Source organism: Aquarana catesbeiana, linkage group LG10, assembly GCF_042186555.1.
Source record: "Aquarana catesbeiana isolate 2022-GZ linkage group LG10, ASM4218655v1, whole genome shotgun sequence".
In the NCBI taxonomy this organism is placed as follows: Eukaryota; Metazoa; Chordata; class Amphibia; order Anura; family Ranidae; genus Aquarana; species Aquarana catesbeiana.
Window position 1 is genome coordinate 5654025 of NC_133333.1, and position 16952 is coordinate 5670976.

The 16952-nt window shown below is 47.8% G+C and overlaps 1 protein-coding gene across 1 annotated transcript in view; it reads left to right on the top strand.

Moving 5' to 3' along the window:
- Positions 1-3345: 3345 nt before the first annotated feature.
- TMCO4 (transmembrane and coiled-coil domains 4) overlaps positions 3346-16952 on the top strand; it is a gene marked incomplete at its 3' end in the record, with an annotated part of 42098 nt that continues 28491 nt past the window's right edge. Inside the window, 4 exon segments of the mRNA XM_073601551.1 lie at positions 3346-3665; positions 7933-8084; positions 15927-16101; positions 16762-16789. Of these exon segments, the coding sequence (XP_073457652.1) occupies positions 7954-8084; positions 15927-16101; positions 16762-16789 (334 nt within the window).

Sequence of the window (16952 nt, forward strand, 5' to 3'; positions counted from 1 at the left end):
CGGGTTGGAGTTACAGAGGAGGACTGGTGCTAGAATGATTGCTCTCACTCTGACGATCGCGGTGATACCTCACATGTGTGATTTGAACACTGTTTACATATGTGGGCGCGACTTGCGTATGTGTTTTCTTTGCTGCGCGAGCATGCGGGGACGGGAGCGCTTTTTTTTTTTTTTACATTGTCCCTTTAAAAATTTCTGATCACTTTTATTGCTGTCACAAGGAATGTAAACATCCCATATGACAGTAATAGGCGGTGACAGGTCCTTTTTATGGAGGGATCTAGAAGACCCCAAATCCCTCCTTTGCACTTAAAAGTACTCAGATCGCCAAAATCGGCGACTCTGAATGCTGTCATTTTTTTTTTTAAATTGGTGCCATTGGCAGCCGAGTAAACCAGAAGTGACGTTGTGATGCCGCTTCCCGGGACTTTACATCGGAGACCCGATCGGAGCCGAATCTGGCTTCATTCGGATCTCAGCCTGTGCGCCCTAAAATTAACTTTAGTGTTTTTTTTTTTTTTTTTACTGAAATTTGGCATTTCTTAAACCGCTGCACAAATATTGGTGTGACCTAAAAAAATTGGAAACTACCACCATTTTATTCTCCAGGGTCTTTGCTTTCAGAAAATATATCATCTTGAGGGGGTTATATTATCTCCAGACCTAAACTGATTTTTTAAAATGTGCCAAAAAATAAAAAAAATAAATGGTTCTGGCAGCAAAAGGGTTAATCGATGGATGAGCTACTTCATCTATCCAATCATACAAGCCCTTGTATAAGGCTACATTCACACCTGATTGAGGGGGGAAATGCCACGATTCTGCGTGCGATTTCAAATCGCTGCAAAATCTACTCCTTAATATCATGCTGTCGATTCGCAACACACAACGCTGTTTCCCAAAAGTTGCCCTGCGAAAATCGCAGCGTGATTGGGGGTGCCGTTAAGAAGTAACGGCATCGTAAAAAAAAGCGCGTCCTGCGTTTGGCAGCGTTTTGAAATCGCGGTGATTCCGCCAGCGGTCAGGTGTGAAAGCAGCCTTGTACAAGAAGCCTGTCTGATTGGATAGACGAAGTAGCTCAAATCAGACAGGCCCCTTGTATGAGGCTACATTCACACCTGAATGCGGGTGGAATCGCCGCAATTTGAAATCGCTGCAAAGCGCGGGACGCGTTTACGATGCTATTACTTCTAAACTGTCGCGCCGGGTGAATCACGGTTGCAATGGCAGCGCGCTACGCTTGTCCCTCAAAAAAAAAACCACGAGATTCTTTTGGGCAACAGTGTTGCGCGGTGCAGGAAAATTGCGGCGCGATCGGGGTGCCATTAAGAAGTAATGGCATAGCAAACATGTCCCGCGTTTTGCAACGATTTGAAATCGCGGGCGGAATCATGGCGATTCTGCCCACTATCGGTTGTGAATGCAGCCTAAGGGAGTTGCTGAGAGATTTAATCATATAAGGACCGGGCCTATTTTTTTACACTTGTTAAAATCATTTTTTTTTTTTGCTAGAAAATTACTTAGAACCCCCAAACATTATGTATTTTTCTTCAGACACCCTAGAGAATAAAATGGCGGTCATTGCAATACTTTTATGTCACACTGTATTTGCGCAGTGAACTTACCAATGCAATTTTTTGGGGGAAAAAAAATACACTTTTTTGAATTAAAGAATAAGAAAACAGTAAAAATAGCCTCATTTTTTTTTTATACTGTGAAAGATAATGTTACGCCGAGTAAATTGATACCCATCATGTCACGCTTCAAAATTGCGCCCGCACGTGGAATGGCGACAAACTTTGATACTTAAAAATCTCCATCGGCGACGTTTAAAAATGTCCACAGGTTACCAGTTTTGAGTCACAGAGGAGGTCTGGGGCTAGAATTATTGCTCTCGCTCTGACGATCGCGGCGATACCTCACATGTGTGGTTTGAACACCGTTTATATATACGGGCGCTACTCACGTATGCGTTCGCTTCTCTGCGCAAGCATTGAGGGACGGGGCGCTTTACATTTTTTTTTTTCTTATTTATTTATTTTTTTATTTTTACACTGTCCCTTTCAAAAAAAAAAATTGGGTCACTTTTATTCCTATTACAAGGAATGTAAACATCCCTTGTAATAGAAAAAAAAAGCATGACAGGTCCTCTTTAATGTGAGATCTGGGGGGTCAAAAAGACACCAGATCTCATATTTACACTAAAAAAAAAAAAAATAATACAAATAAATAAATAAATGTCTTTTTTTTTTTTTCCAATAAAAAAAAAAAATTCCCCTTTAAGACCATTGGGCGGAAGTGACGTTTGAAGTTGCTTCCGTCATCCAATGATATGGAGCCGAGTGGGGAAAGGACCGGATCCTCTCCGCCGCCTACCGGAGCCGTCGGTATTCTTAAAAAAACTGCTGGCGCTTTCGCCGCGAGATCACTTTTATATCGGCGGTGGCGGGGAGAGGTGCCCCCCCCCTCCTGCCGCGTCCCGGTCATCTCACATTTACACTAAAATGCAATGAAAAATAAAAATACAAATAAAAAAATAAAATGTAATGGTCTTATAATTATAATAATTATAACTTTAATTATTATAATAATTTTAATAATTATAATTTTATAATTTTATAAAAAATAAAATTTAATGGTCCCAATAAAAAAAAAAAAAAAAAGGAATTTTTTTTTTTTGATTGGGAAAACAAAGACATTTTATTTTTTTTTATTTTTATTTTTTATTGCATTTTAGTGTAAATGTGAGATGACCGGGACGCGGCGGGGGGGGGGGAACGACCTCTCCCAGCCGCCGATAAAAGTGATCATTCGCAAGCAGTTTTTGAAAAATACCGGTGGCTGCCATAACAACGGTATTCAACGTCAAAGTACCGACATATAACGAAGGTGGGCCGTCCGAGTGTGGTTAAAGGAGATTGTACAATCAGATTGTAATGTGTGTGTGGTGAGTTTTGGAGACACAGAGAGTGGGGGGGAGGGGAGAGTTCAGTCTCAGTGACCTCTCCCCGCCCCCCCCCCCCACCCTGCTCCCTCTAAACTTGGATACACACTATACAACTTTTGTTGTCTGATCTCCTTTTAGATTTACCTTCAGACATGTAGTAGAAGGGCCGGCCTGGCTGCCTACACATTGAAAAGTGTTTAGGTGTGACCTCATATTATATGGTTTTGGTAAATCTACAGAATATTGTATAGTGTGTGTCCAGCTTTAAGGTTCAGCACTCTGGCACTCTGGTGGTGACTTGTCACAGACCCGCCTACATAAGCCATGATTGGAGGATTGGACAGGGATGAGGGGGGGGGGGGGTGGAGCACAGGCAGCTGTGTGCTCCTATTGTGCAATGTGACGTCACAGAGCCCTGTGTACAGTACAGAGCACACAGGGGAAGTCTTCTGTCACCATAGTGACCACCGGCGGAGGGGGGGGGGAGCAAAGTCCTCCTGCCAGATCACTACGCCCAATTCCTTACGGACTTTACGTAACCTTCCCTGAAAGGATCACGCCGTTGCGTTCCCTTGCGCTGCGATTCTCCGGAAGAGCTACGCCGCTTCCGTAACGTGAGCATGACAACGGCTCCGGGTCACCGAGGGGCCCCAACGGGGGCTGTGCCATGCTGCTGAAGACCCCCCCCCCCCCCGGGTCGTGACTGGTAGTTATTTAGGTATGATTATACTTACTATGGGGGTATTACTGCCATCTGTGTGATTGTATTTACTGTTATGTCACATGTTACTGATGTCCAGCTGTATATTATTATTATACAGGATTTTTATGACGCCAACAGTTTGCGCAGCGCTTTACAATGTAGAGGGGGGGGGGGGGGGGCGGCAGTACAATACAGAAGAAATAGGAGAGCCTTACTCATGGAGCTTACAATCTCACTCCAATATACCCGTACATATCAATGATAATATTATCTACTTGAATACATTGTTACTTGTTATATTTGTATCATGTTTCACTTGTACACATTGTTTGTATTTTTTTATCTTCCTTATTGGATAAAATATTTACAGTAACTCTAGGTTCACATCTCTGCAGGAAATTGCGCACATTCCCGACCTCATACTTCCTCCTGAGAACCTCATATGTTCTCGAACTCATACCTCCTCCTGAGAACCTCATACCTCCTCCTGAGAACCTCATACCTCCTCCTGAGAACCTCATACCTCCTCCTGAGAACCTCATATGTTCTCCTGAGAACTCATACCTCCTCCTGAGAACCTCATACTTCCTCCTGAGAACCTCATATGTTCTCCTAAGAACTCATACCTCCTCCTGAGAACCTCATACCTCCTCCTCAGAATCTCATATGTTCTCCTGAGAACTCATACCTCCTCCTGAGAACCTCATATGTCCTCCTGAAAACCTCATACCTCTTCCTGAGAACCTCATACCTCCTCCCGAGAACCTCATATGTTCTCCTGAGAACTCATACCTCCTCCTGAGAACCTCATATGTCCTCCTGAATACCTCATACCTCCTCCTGGTACCTGCACTGAGAACTATGGAATTAGGCTCCATTTAGATATGTGTGAGCATGTCTAATTGAATACATTGTAACTTGTTATATTTGTATCATGTTTTACTTGTACACATTGTATTTTTTTTATCTTCCTTATTGGATAAAATATTTACAGTAACTCTAGGTTCACATCTCTGCAGGAAATTGCGCACATTCCCGGCCTCATACCTCCTCCTGAGAACCTCATATGTTCTCCTGAGAACTCATACCTCCTCCTGAGAACCTCATATGTTCTCCTGAGAACTCATACTTCCTCCTGAGAACCTCATATGTTCTCCTGAGAACCTCATATGTTCTCCTGAGAACCTCATATGTTCTCCTGAGAACTCATACCACCTCCTGAGAACCTCATACTTCCTCCCGAGAGCCTCATATGTTCTCCTGAGAACTCATACCTCCTCCTGAGAACCTCATACTTCCTCCTGAGAACCTCATACGTTCTCCTGAGAACTCATACCTCCTCCTGAGAACCTCATACTTTCTCCTGAGAACCTCATATGTTCTCCTGAGAACTCATACCTTTTCCTGAGAACCTCATACTTCCTCCTAAGAACCTTATATGTTCTCCTGAGAACTCATACCTCCTCATGAGAGCCTCATACCTCCTCCTGAGAACCTCATACCTCCTCCTCAGAATCTTATATGTTCTCCTGAGAACTCATACCTCCTCCTGAGAACCTCATATGTCCTCCTGAAAACCTCATACCTCCTCCTGAGAACCTCATATGTCCTCCTGAAAACCTCCTACCTCCTCCTGAGAACCTCATATTTTCTCCTGAGAACTCATACCTCCTCCTGAGAACCTCATATGTCCTCCTGAAAACCTCATACCTCCTCCTGAGAACCTCATATGTTCTCCTGAGAACTCATAACTCCTCCTGAGAACTTCATATGTCCTCCTGAATACCTCATACCTCCTCCTGAGAACCTCATATGTCCTCCTAAATACCTCATACCTCCTCCTGGTACCTGCACTGAGAACTATGGAATTAGGCTCAGTTTAGATATGTGTGAGCATTTCTAATTGAATACTTTGTAATTTGTTATATTTGTATCATGTTTTAAAGACTTGTACACATTGTTAGTATTTTTTTATCTTCTTTATTGGATGATATACAGCAGGGATTTGCAATTTTTGGACCTCCAGCTGTTGCAAAACTACCCATCAAAGTCCCATCATGCCTCTGCCTCTGGGTGTCATGCTTGTGGCTGTCAGAGTCTTGCTATGCCTCATGGGACTTGTAGTTCTGCAACAGCTGGAGGTCCGCTAATTGTGCAGATCCCTGATATACAGTAACTCTAGGTTCACATCTCTGCAGAAAATTGCGCACATTCCCAACCCACCGAAAAACGCGCTGCACTTCAGTGTCTGCTAAAGTGCAGCTCATTTCTCTGCGTGACGTGAACGTGCGCGGTTTTTTTTTGGTTTTTTTTGGCAGAGATGTGAACCTCGAGTTACTGCATATCATCCAATGAGGAAGATAAAAAATTCTAATGGCCAGTTCACACCAAATGCAGTCCAGTGCGTTTTTTTTTCTGCATGGAAAACGCATAGAAAGTAGGTTATATGAATTCCAATGGCATAGTTCACACCAGTGCAGTCAGTTCCAGGGCAAAAAAAAAGTAGAACATGCTGCATTTTTCATGCACTGGACTGTACTGGAACGCTATAAAATGCATAAAAAATGCACTGAAATGTACTAGAATGCAGCAAAGACGCATTAAAAAAAAGAAACACTGGACCCCACTACAGAGAAAAAATACAGGAAAAAAGAAGAAAAAAAGCATCTGGAATGCATCCCGAAATATTTAGAAAACACACTAGAAACGCGCCAAAAACATGCATGCAGAAACACATCTGGAGCAGATCTGGATTCGATTTTTGTGGTGTGAACCAGCCCTAACAATGTGTACAAGACATTAAAACCTGATACAAATATAAAAAATAGCAATGTATTTAATTAGACACACTCACACATATCTAAATGGAGCCTAATTCCATGGTTCTCAGTGCAGATACCAGGAGGAGGAATGAGGTTCTCAGGAGGAGGTATGAGGTTCTCAGGAGGAGGTATGAGGTTCTCAGGAAGAGGTATGAGGTTCTCAGGAAGAGGTATGAGGTTCTCAGGAGGACATATTAGGCTCTCAGGAGGAGGTATGAGGTTCTCAGGAGGACATATGAGGTTCTCAGGAGGAGGTATGAAGTATTCAGGAGGAGGTATGAGGTTTTCAGGAGGACATATGAGGGTCTCAGGAGGAGGTATGAGGTTCTCAGGAAGAGGTATGAGGTTCTCAGGAGGACATATGAGGTTCTCAGGAGGAGGTATGAGGTATTCAGGAAGACATATGAGGTTTTCAGAAGGGGGTATGAGTTCTCAGGAGAAAATATGGGGTTTTCAGGAGGAGGCATGAGGTTCTCAGGAGGCTCAGGATGAGGTATGAGGTTCTCAGAAGGAGGTATGAGGTTCTCAGGAGGAGGTATGAGGTTCTCGGGAGGAGGTATGAGGTTCTCGGGAGGAGGTATGAGTTCTCAGGAGGAATTATGAAGTTCTCATGAGGAGGGGGATATGAGGTTGTCAGGAGGACATACAGTATGAGGTTGTCAGGAGGACAAATGAGGTTCTCAGGAGGAAGTATGAGGTTCTCAGGAGGACATATGAGGTTGTCAGAAGGACGAACGAGGTTCTCAGGCGGACATATGAGGTTCTCAGGAGGAAGTATGAGGTTCTCAGGAGGACGTATGAGGTTCCACAGTCTCATTCTGTCATCTGTCACCATAAGTGAATTTGTGTTGTGACATTGTCTATTCTATAGCTGTCACCTTGTATAGATCTTCTATATGGGTTCTGTATAGGTCTTCTGTATGAGTTCTATATGGGATCTGTATGGATCTTCTCTATGGGTTCTGTATGGAACTTCCATATTCCTTCTATACCGGATCTGTATGAATCTTCTATATGGGTTTTGTGTGGAATCTTTATGCATCTTCTATAAGGGTACTGTGTCGGTCTTTTTTATAGGGGTTCTTTATGGATCTTCTAGATGGGTTCTGAATGGGTCTTATATATGGGTACTGTAAATACCTTCTGTATGGATCTTATATCTGAGTTCTGTATGGGTTTTTAGAGTCTACAGACAGTACAGAAATGCTGCTCTCCAGAGGTTTGTCTTGTTTCTGGTCATTGATTGGCTTCCCAATCACTTTTTAGAAAGTCAAACTGTTGGCATTCCATTGATAGTCTCGGTGACAGTAGGATAGGAGATGAGGGGATCAATTGACGTAGAGCGTGAGCTGGTTTGGACTGGATTCCAGACCCAGCCTGTTCCGTCCATGCCTTGCACAGGTGGGACTTTCAGATGTTTTTTGTGTCCATATTCTTGAACATTTTTGATCTTGTTGCAGGTGAGTCCTGTGAGGGCCGTCATGCAGGATGAGCCGGATGGACAGAGCAAGCGGGTGGTGCTGGGGAGGTTGCTGCAGGAACCAGCTAGGTTTGCCCTCGCAGGACTGTGCGCCATTTCTTTGGCTCAGCTCTTCCCGGAGAAAGAACAAAGGTAATATAGAGATTGCTGAGCAAACATATCGGTCTTAGGTCCGGTTCACACCGGTGCGACAAGCGCTCCGACTTTGTGAGCAAAAGTTGCATGACATGTAAAAATCAATGTTTCCCTATGAGAGATCCGTCTTAACCGATCCAACTTGTGAAAAAGTTCCTGCACTACTTTGGTCCGACTTCAGTCCATTGAATTCAACTAAAGTCACATCCAAGTCGGATCAGCATCTTAACTAATCTGAGTTGTGACATGCGACTTGCGAATCTGAGAAATTGAAAGAATAACTAACTAACTAATAACAACTAACTATTAAATTATACAGTAGGTATTGGAATTGCCTTTCAAATTTGGCTGATAGTGAACGTAAGGAATACAAATTTATCCGAAGTTACGAATTATACGAAATAACGGATGCCGCGTCTAAACAAATGGAAAGGAACAAATTAATAATAAATAATAATACGTTTTTATTATTGTTAATTATTATTACTAATTTGTTACATTCCATTTGTTTACATGCGGCATTCGTTATTTCGGATAATTCGTCACTTCGGATAAATTCGTATTCGTTACGTTCACTATCAGCCAAATTTGAAAGGCAGTTCCAATACCTATAAATTAATAGTTAGTAATAGGTAAGTTATTATTTGTTAGTTATCATCTCAGTTTTTCGCATTTTTGGGTTTATATTGATTCGTAAAAATTTGTTTTTTCGTTAATCGGATATCTCCGAATGAACGAATTTGTAGAAATTCGTTAAAAAAACAAATTAGGAACGAAACAAATTGCCCAGGTCTACTTAAAGGATCTGCTACTGGCAGCTCGGTGCCACACACCACAGCATACCTTCAGAGGTCTAGTGGAGTCCATGCCTGGACGGGTCAGGAGAGCGGGGGGACCTACTCAATATTAGGTCATAATGTTATGGCTGGTTGGTGTGTATTGTTACCTGCAGCCTTGTAGTGCCCTTTGGTAGCTCTTATGGCATCACAAGTCTTGCATGGTATAGTTTCAGGTTTGATAAAATTGACAGTTATGGGGACAGACGGGCAAATCCTAATTCTCTATAATTCAACCCAGTGCCCCAAACCCAATCACCACCATCACTTCTACCATCACCCAATCACCTCCATCACTTCTACCATCACCCAATCATCTCCATCACTTCTACCATCACCCAATCACCTCCATCACTTCTACCATCACCCAATCACCTCCATCACTTCTACCATCACCCGAGCGCCTCCATCACTTCTACCATCACCCAATCACCTCCATCACTTCTACCATCACCCGAGCGCCTCCATCACTTCTACCATCACCCAATCACCACCATCACTTCTACCATCACCCAATCACCACCATCACTTCTACCATCACCCAATCACCTCCATCACTTCTACCATCACCCGAGCGCCTCCATCACTTCTACCATCACCCAATCACCTCCATCACTTCTACCATCACCCGAGCGCCTCCATCACTTCTACCATCACCCAATCACCACCATCACTTCTACCATCACCCGAGCGCCTCCATCACCCAATCACCTCCATCACTTCTACCATCACCCAATCACCTCCATCACTTCTACCATCACCCGAGCGCCTCCATCACCCAATCACCTCCATCACTTCTACCATCACCCAATCACCTCCATCACTTCTACCATCACCCAATCACCTCCATCACTTCTACCATCACCCAATCACCACCATCACTTCTACCATCACCCAATCACCTCCATCACTTCTACCATCACCCGAGCGCCTCCATCACTTCTACCATCACCCAATCACCTCCATCACTTCTACCATCACCAGAGCGCCAGCATCAGATAGGAGATTCTTTATCCCGACATAAAATGTTGCAGAAATTTGGATGCATCCGTCTCAAACAGATTTTCCGGTAGAGGAGGCTGCGATATGCGGCTTCCCAGTAACTGCGATTTCTGATCTGCATTTACACTGATTGCCCCCTTTATTAGGTACTCCTTTCTAGTAGCGGGTTGGACCCCCTTTATTAGGTCCACCTTGCTAGTAGCGGGTTGGACCCCCTTTATTAGGTCCCCCTTGCTAGTAGCGGGTTGGACCCCCTTTATTAGGTCCTCCTTGCTAGTAGCGGGTTGGACCCCCTTTATTGGGTCCCCCTTGCTAGTAGTGGGTTGGACCCCCTTTATTAGAACCCCCTTGCTAGTAGCGGGTTGGACCCCCTTTATTAGGTCCCCCTTGCTAGTAGCGGGTTGGACCCCCTTTATTAGGTCCTCTTTGCTAGTAGCGGGTTGGACCCCCTTTATTAGGCCCCCCTTGCTAGTAGCGGGTTGGACCCCCTTTATTAGGCCCCCCTTGCTAGTAGCGGGTTGGACCCCCTTTATTAGGTCCTCTTTGCTAGTAGTGGGTTGGACCCCCTTTGCCTTCATTCTTGGTGGAATAGATACAACAAGGTGTTGGAAACGTTCCTCAGAGATTTTGCTCCATAGTGATATGAGAACATCACACAGTTGCTGCAGATTTGTGGGCTGCACATCCATGATCCCAATCTCCCGTTTCACCACATCCCAAAGTCGCTCTACTGCATTAGATGTGGTGAGTGTGGAGGCCATTGGAGTACAGGGACCTCATCGTCCAGTGGTGAGATGATTGGAGCTTTGTGACATGGTGCATTATACTGCTGGAAGGAGCCATCAGAAGATGGGGACACTGTAGTCATAAAGGGACGGACATGGTCAGCGTAGAGTTGCCACATCATCCCTTTAATCCAGGACACACATATTAATTACACGGGTTCTGTGGATGATTAAGGTGGTAATTAAACTCACTTGGTGTCTTATCTGCATTAAATTAGTCTCAGAACCCGAGTAATTCATATGTGTCCTGGATTAAAGGGATGATGTGGCAACCCTAGGTCAGCGACAATACTCAGGTAGGTCGTGGTGATTAATCACTTGCTTACCGGGGACTTAAACCCCCCTCCTATCCAGACCAATTTTCAGCTTTCAGTGCTGTTGCACTTTGAATGACAATTACGCGGTCATACAACACTGTACACAAATGAAATGTTTATCGTTTTTTCCCCACAAATAGAGCTTTCTTTTGATGGTATTTGATCACCTCTGCGGTTTTTATTCTTTGTTAAAAAAAATGTAAAAAGACTGAATTAAAAAAAAAAAAAAAAATTATTTTTTTATCTTTGTTATAAAAAAAATTAAAACAGGTAATTTTTCTCCTTCATTGATGTACGCTGATGAGGCGGCACTGATGGGTGGCAATAATGGGCACTGATCAGTTACAGTGATAGGCAGCACTGCTCGGTGGCACTGAGTGGTACTGCTGGTGGGCATTGATAGCTGGCACTGTTAGGTGGCACTGATGAGGCAGATGCGCCTCTTCCACTTCAGGACCGATGTCCCTCTCATCTGAGCCGGTGATCGGCTTTTTTTTCTACTCACACTATCAGCGTGAGTAGAAAAAAAAAAAACATTACCGATCTTTTGTTTAGATCATGTGATCAGCTGTCATTGGCTGACAGCTGATCACATGGTAAGGGACCGGCCCCTTACTCGGATCAGTGATCAGCCGAGTCTCAGTGACTCGGTGATCACAGCACGCCTGGCGCTCGCCCTACAGGGCACGCACAGGGAGCGTGTACAGGGGGGGCCGTCATATGACGGATTCCCGGGAATTCAGGTCCGCGCTGTGGCCGTCATTCGGCCATAGCACGGATGTCAAGTAGTTAAACCATGCTCAATTGATACTAAGGGGTCCAAAGTGTGCCCATCCCCCACACCATTACACCACCACCACCAGCCTGAGCCGGTGATATACCATCCCCCACACCATTACACCCCCCCCACCAGCCTGAACCGGTGATACCCCATCCCCCACACCATTACACCCCCACCACCAGCCTGAACCGGTGATATCCCATCCCCCACACCATTACACCCCCACCACCAGCCTGAACCGGTGATATCCCATCCCCCACACCATTACACCCCCCCCACCAGCCTGAACCGGTGATACCCCATCCCCCACACCATTACACCCCCACCACCAGCCTGAACCGGTGATACCCCATCCCCCACACCATTACACCCCCACCACCAGCCTGAACCGGTGATATCCCATCCCCCACACCATTACACCCCCACCACCAGCCTGAACCGGTGATATCCCATCCCCCACACCATTACACCCCCACCACCAGCCTGAACTGGTGATATCCCATCCCCCACACCATTACACCCCCACCACCAGCCTGAACCGGTGATATCCCATCCCCCACACCATTACACCCCCACCACCAGCCTGAACCGGTGATATCCCATCCCCCACACCATTACACCCCCACCACCAGCCTGAACCGGTGATACCCCATCCCCCACACCATTACACCCCCACCACCAGCCTGAACCGGTGATACCCCATCCCCCACACCATTACACCCCCCCCACCAGCCTGAACCGGTGATATCCCATCCCCCACACCATTACACCCCCACCACCAGCCTGAACCGGTGATACCCCATCCCCCACACCATTACACCCCCCCCACCAGCCTGAACCGGTGATATCCCATCCCCCACACCATTACACCCCCCACCACCAGCCTGAACCGGTGATACCCCATCCCCCACACCATTACACCCCCCCCACCAGCCTGAACCGGTGATACCCCATCCCCCACACCATTACACCCCCCCCACCAGCCTGAACCGGTGATATCCCATCCCCCACACCATTACACCTCCACCACCACCAGCCTGAACCGGTGATATCCCATCCCCCACACCATTACACCCCCACCACCAGCCTGAACCGGTGATACCCCATCCCCCACACCATTACACCCCCACCACCAGCCTGAACCGGTGATATCCCATCCCCCACACCATTACACCCCCACCACCAGCCTGAACCAGTGATACCCCATCCCCCACACCATTACACCCCCACCACCATCCTGAACCAGTGATACCCCATCCCCCACACCATTACACCCCCACCACCAGCCTGAACCGGTGATATCCCATCCCCCACACCATTACACCCCCCCCACCAGCCTGAACCGGTGATACCCCATCCCCCACACCATTACACCCCCACCACCAGCCTGAACCGGTGATACCCCATCCCCCACACCATTACACCCCCACCACCAGCCTGAACCGGTGATATCCCATCCCCCACACCATTACACCCCCACCACCAGCCTGAACCGGTGATATCCCATGCCCCACACCATTACACCCCCACCACCAGCCTGAACCGGTGATATCCCATCCCCCACACCATTACACCCCCACCACCAGCCTGAACCGGTCATACCCCATCCCCCACACCATTACACCTCCACCACCAGCCTGAACCGGTGATACCCCATCCCCCCCACCATTACACCCCCCACCACCAGCCTGAACCGGTGATATCCCATCCCCCACACCATTACACCCCCACCACCAGCCTGAACCGGTGATATCCCATCCCCCACACCAATACACCCCCACCACCAGCCTGAACCGGTGATATCCCATCCCCCACACCAATACACCCCCACCACCAGCCTGAACCGGTGATACCCCATCCCCCACACCATTACACCTCACCACCAGCCTGAACCGGTGATATCCCATCCCCCACACCAATACACCCCCCACCACCAGCCTGAACCGGTGATACCCCATCCCCCACACCATTACACCCCCACCACCAGCCTGAACCGGTGATATCCCATCCCCCACACCATTACACCCCCACCACCAGCCTGAACCGGTGATATCCCATCCCCCACACCATTACACCCCCACCACCAGCCTGACCCGGTGATACCCCATCCCCCACACCATTACACCCCCACCACCAGCCTGAACCGGTGATATCCCATCCCCCACACCATTACACCCCCACCACCAGCCTGAACCGGTGATATCCCATCCCCCACACCATTACACCCCCCCCACCAGCCTGAACCGGTGATATCCCATCCCCCACACCATTACACCCCCACCACCAGCCTGAACCGGTGATACCCCATCCCCCACACCATTACACCCCCACCACCAGCCTGAACCGGTGATACCCCATCCCCCACACCATTACACCCCCCCCCACCAGTCTGAACCGGTGATATCCCATCCCCCACACCATTACACCCCCCACCACCAGCCTGAACCGGTGATATCCCATCCCCCACACCATTACACCCCCACCACCAGCCTGAACCGGTGATATCCCATCCCCCCACACCATTACACCCCCCACCACCAGCCTGAACCGGTGATACCCCATCCCCCACACCATTACACCCCCACCACCAGCCTGAACCGGTGATACCCCATCCCCCACACCATTACACCTCCACCACCAGCCTGAACCGGTGATACCCCATCCCCCACACCATTACACCTCCACCACCAGCCTGAACCGGTGATACTCCATCCCCCACACCATTACACCCCCACCACCAGCCTGAACCGGTGATATCCCATCCCCCACACCATTACACCCCCACCACCAGCCTGAACCGGTGATATCCCATCCCCCACACCATTACACCCCCCCCACCAGCCTGAACCGGTGATACCCCATCCCCCACACCATTACACCCCCACCACCAGCCTGAACCGGTGATATCCCATCCCCCACACCATTACACCCCCCCCACCAGCCTGAACCAGTGATACCCCATCCCCCACACCATTACACCCCCCACCACCAGCCTGAACCGGTGATACCCCATCCCCCACACCATTACACCCCCCCCACCAGCCTGAACCGGTGATATCCCATCCCCCACACCATTACACCTCCACCACCAGCCTGAACCGGTGATACCCCATCCCCCACACCATTACACCCCCACCACCAGCCTGAACCGGTGATACCCCATCCCCCACACCATTACACCCCCACCACCAGCCTGAACCGGTGATATCCCATCCCCCACACCATTACACCCCCACCACCAGCCTGAACCGGTGATACCCCATCCCCCACACCATTACACCCCCACCACCAGCCTGAACCGGTGATATCCCATCCCCCACACCATTACACCCCCACCACCAGCCTGAACCGGTGATACCCCATCCCCCACACCATTACTCCCCCACCACCATCCTGAACCGGTGATATCCCATCCCCCACACCATTACACCCCCACCACCAGCCTGAACCGGTGATATCCCATCCCCCCCACCATTACACCCCCACCACCAGCCTGAACCGGTGATACAAGGCAGGATGGATCTATGCGCCAAATTCTGACCAGTTTTGGTGATCTGTGCCAATTGTAGCCTCAGTTTCCTGTTCTTAGCTGACAGGAGTGGCAACCAGTGTGGTCTTCTGCTGCTGTAGCCCATCTGCTTCAAGGTTGGATGTATTGTGTGTTCAGAGATGGTATTCTGCATACCTTGTGGTTATCTGAGTTACTGTTGTCTTTCTATCATCTGGAACCAGTCTGCTCATTCTCCTCTGACCTCAACAAGGCATTTTCCTCCACACAACTGCCTGCGCTCACTGGATATTTTCTCTTTTTCCCACCATTCTCTGTAATCCCGAGAGATGGTTGTGTGTGAAAATCCCAGAAATACTCAGACCGACCCGTCTGCCACCAACAACCAACCATGCCACGTTCAAAGTCACCGAGATCCCCTTTCTTCCCCCATTCTGACGCTCGGTTTGAACTTCAGCAAGTCGTCTTCACTACGTCTAGATGCCTAAATGCATTGAGTTGCTGCCATGTGATTGGCTGATTATTAATTTGTGTTACCAAGCGACTGAACGGGTGTATCTAATAAAGTGTCCGGTGAGTGTGTCTTACAGTCTGTTGTCCTCTCCTGTAGGGATTTCTGCCGGAGGTTTGTGGAGGATTTGGTGCGATGGTTGGACTTGTCCCCCTCCGTCATTCCGGCCATGGAGGCCTTCGCCAGCGGACTGGGAGGAGAAGGAACGGAAACCTTCACCACGGTTCTGCTGGAGGATTCCGTCATGAAGGAGAAGCCGACTCTTATCACTCAGGTAACGGCGATCTATGCGGCTGATCGGTTCTGATCAATACACATCACATCCAGATCCATTAAAGCCGAATTAAACCCAAAACCAGAAATGTCAAATAACGCAGCTTATCAATCAGTAGATGTGGCGGCTGCATTCCTTTTCTGTTTTTAGGATTTTTTTCCCCACAGTTTTTCACCTTTTCTTTTGGGATAAGGATTTTACATAAAAAAATAAAATCAGATCGTTGTAAGCACCCCTGTCAGTGGTAAATGGTTTGTCTCACCCCCTCTAACTGATATATCTGCAAGAGAGCTTGTTCTTTTGAGAAACAACAGACTTGCTGCTGTCTCCCGGCCCAAACACAAACCCCTGACCCCCCCCCCCCGCCCGCCCATCCCCCGTGTGCGCCCATCCCCCGTGTGCGCCCATCCCCCGTGTGCGCCCAGGCATGTTTCCTTGCCTCCATGCACCTGAACAAAGATGGCGCTGTCTTTCTGGAGAGTAAGACAGATGAAGGCGTTGTCAGGGGAAGTACTGTGATCTCTGAGAGGTAATAAATACATGAAGTGTTACAATGACACATTACTGGACAAGCTGCACTTATAATGAAACAATGTATCTGAGGATATCACGCTGTGATTGGCTGCTGCCTGACCCCGATCTCTCTCCTTTCTCTCCTAGGATCTGGTGTCATTCTCCCTCCGGGATGGTATGTTTTTATTTTTTTATTCTGTTTACTAAAGAGGAATTTTTAAAATTTTAAAATTTCACAGGATTTATATCATGTTAGCCCCTCCCGGAAAGACCCTCAATGTTTATGGCCAAATTCCTGCTACCAATTTCAGGTAGGGTGAGGAAAGAGGTTCAGTTTA